Raw genomic sequence first — 1,494 nt, 5'->3', positions numbered from 1 at the left:
CATGCATGGAGGAATGCAGCTGGGCAGGATTCAAAGCTACGGTTCACATTTCCCTTATTGTCATTCCACACCATTTTACTAGAAAGTAAAATATTTCTCATAGACTCCAAACTACCAGTGATTTTAAGACGTTTGAGTATGGCTGGCATCATGAGCGTTTCATTATTCTGACCCAATAAAACAGAATTTTGCACACTCCTGCATTCCTGAAAATCAGCTCAGTACAACAGAAACACAAAAAAGTGCATTGCCTGCCCATGATTTGGGCACAAGTCAAGTGGGAAGTTTTAAAATTTAATGTATCAGTTTGCTCTTAAGTACCCCAGCGTTCTGTTGCTACCCAATGTGAATTTAATTTTAGATCAACTGACTGCTGACAGAAAATTAAGTATCTGCAGGATCTGGCCTTAAAGGTGAAACAGATTTACACAACTTCTCTTTCATAAACTTCCCCAGAACCCCAAGATTAATTTAAACAATGCACATCATATTAATAATAAAATACAACTAGTTTGTGTTTCCAATAGGGGAAGGTGATGCAACTCCATAGTTATTGCTCTGCTAAGTTATTAAAGGCTAAATTACCAGCTCTGTGTTAATGAGAAAAATCACTATACTTACGGTTGCAGGAGCTGGGGTAGGAGGTGGGGCATAAGATGGCCTTTCTGTTAAGATATAAATGTAAGCAAATTTTTTTTTTCTCAAAAATGTGAACAATTTTTTTTATAAGGCATCTGCTGTGGCAAACATTTTTAAGCAATTGATAAAAACAAGACAGAAATCCTATTCTGAGACTTTGCATTTTGCCACTTAAGAGCACAAAGCAAAGAACACAAGAGAAAGAAAAGAAAGAACAAATGTACGACCTCCCACATTGCTACATCGCTGGCCTTTTATTTAGGAATAAGGCTGAAGATTATGAAATCCATTTATACGCATGTCAGTTAAAAAGTGGGTAAGCAAAAATGAAGTAAAACAGGATTCAGAAGAAGCTGTGATATTTGGATTTCCTACAAAAACAATATGCCAAAGATCAGCCACAGCAAGATTTAAGGCCAAGAGTTTGGTGAGAAATGGCGACACTTCATATTCCTTTTAATGCAAGGAATAATAGGATTATCTCACAGGCAGGTTGTGCTCAACCAGCTCTTTAAGTCATCAAGTTAAAGGAAGAAAAATCTGAAAACTTACTTGACATTTTGATAGGCAAATTTTCAGCCACCTGATATTATATTTGTACTTCTGAAAGACAAAAGAATACCATGCTATTAAGTATTATGCCTTTCCTTCTCCAGTCTTCGAAGCTTTAATTTTTATAATTACCATTACTTACCAAATAGTTTGGCAATTTTGAAATAAAGACAAAAGAGTTTCTAAAAACTAAAGCATTCTCTCTTTGAAAAATGAATGTACTTTCCAAGGAATCTGGCTTTAAAAAGCTGTGAAATAACACACAGGTTTATATCTTCATACAAAGGTTTTAAGTGAATGTAT

General features: G+C 35.1%; 1 protein-coding gene across 1 annotated transcript in view; it reads right to left on the bottom strand.

Moving 5' to 3' along the window:
- Positions 1 to 1,238, bottom strand: part of SMARCE1 (SWI/SNF related, matrix associated, actin dependent regulator of chromatin, subfamily e, member 1) — a 13,792-nt gene extending 12,554 nt beyond the window's left edge. Inside the window, exons 1-2 of the mRNA XM_010186799.1 lie at positions 1,192 to 1,238; positions 622 to 665 (exon numbers count right to left, since the gene is read on the bottom strand). Coding sequence (XP_010185101.1) covers positions 622 to 665; positions 1,192 to 1,198 — 51 coding nt within the window. The 5' untranslated portion in view covers positions 1,199 to 1,238. The remainder of the gene's footprint in view (positions 1 to 621; positions 666 to 1,191) is intronic.
- Between the last annotated feature and the right edge of the window lie 256 nt (positions 1,239 to 1,494).

The sequence above is a fragment of the Mesitornis unicolor genome, unplaced genomic scaffold (assembly GCF_000695765.1).
Source record: "Mesitornis unicolor isolate BGI_N332 unplaced genomic scaffold, ASM69576v1 scaffold8406, whole genome shotgun sequence".
In the NCBI taxonomy this organism is placed as follows: Eukaryota; Metazoa; Chordata; class Aves; order Mesitornithiformes; family Mesitornithidae; genus Mesitornis; species Mesitornis unicolor.
The sequence above is the reverse complement of the archived record's forward strand: the minus strand, read 5'-3'. Positions and strand labels throughout refer to the sequence as shown.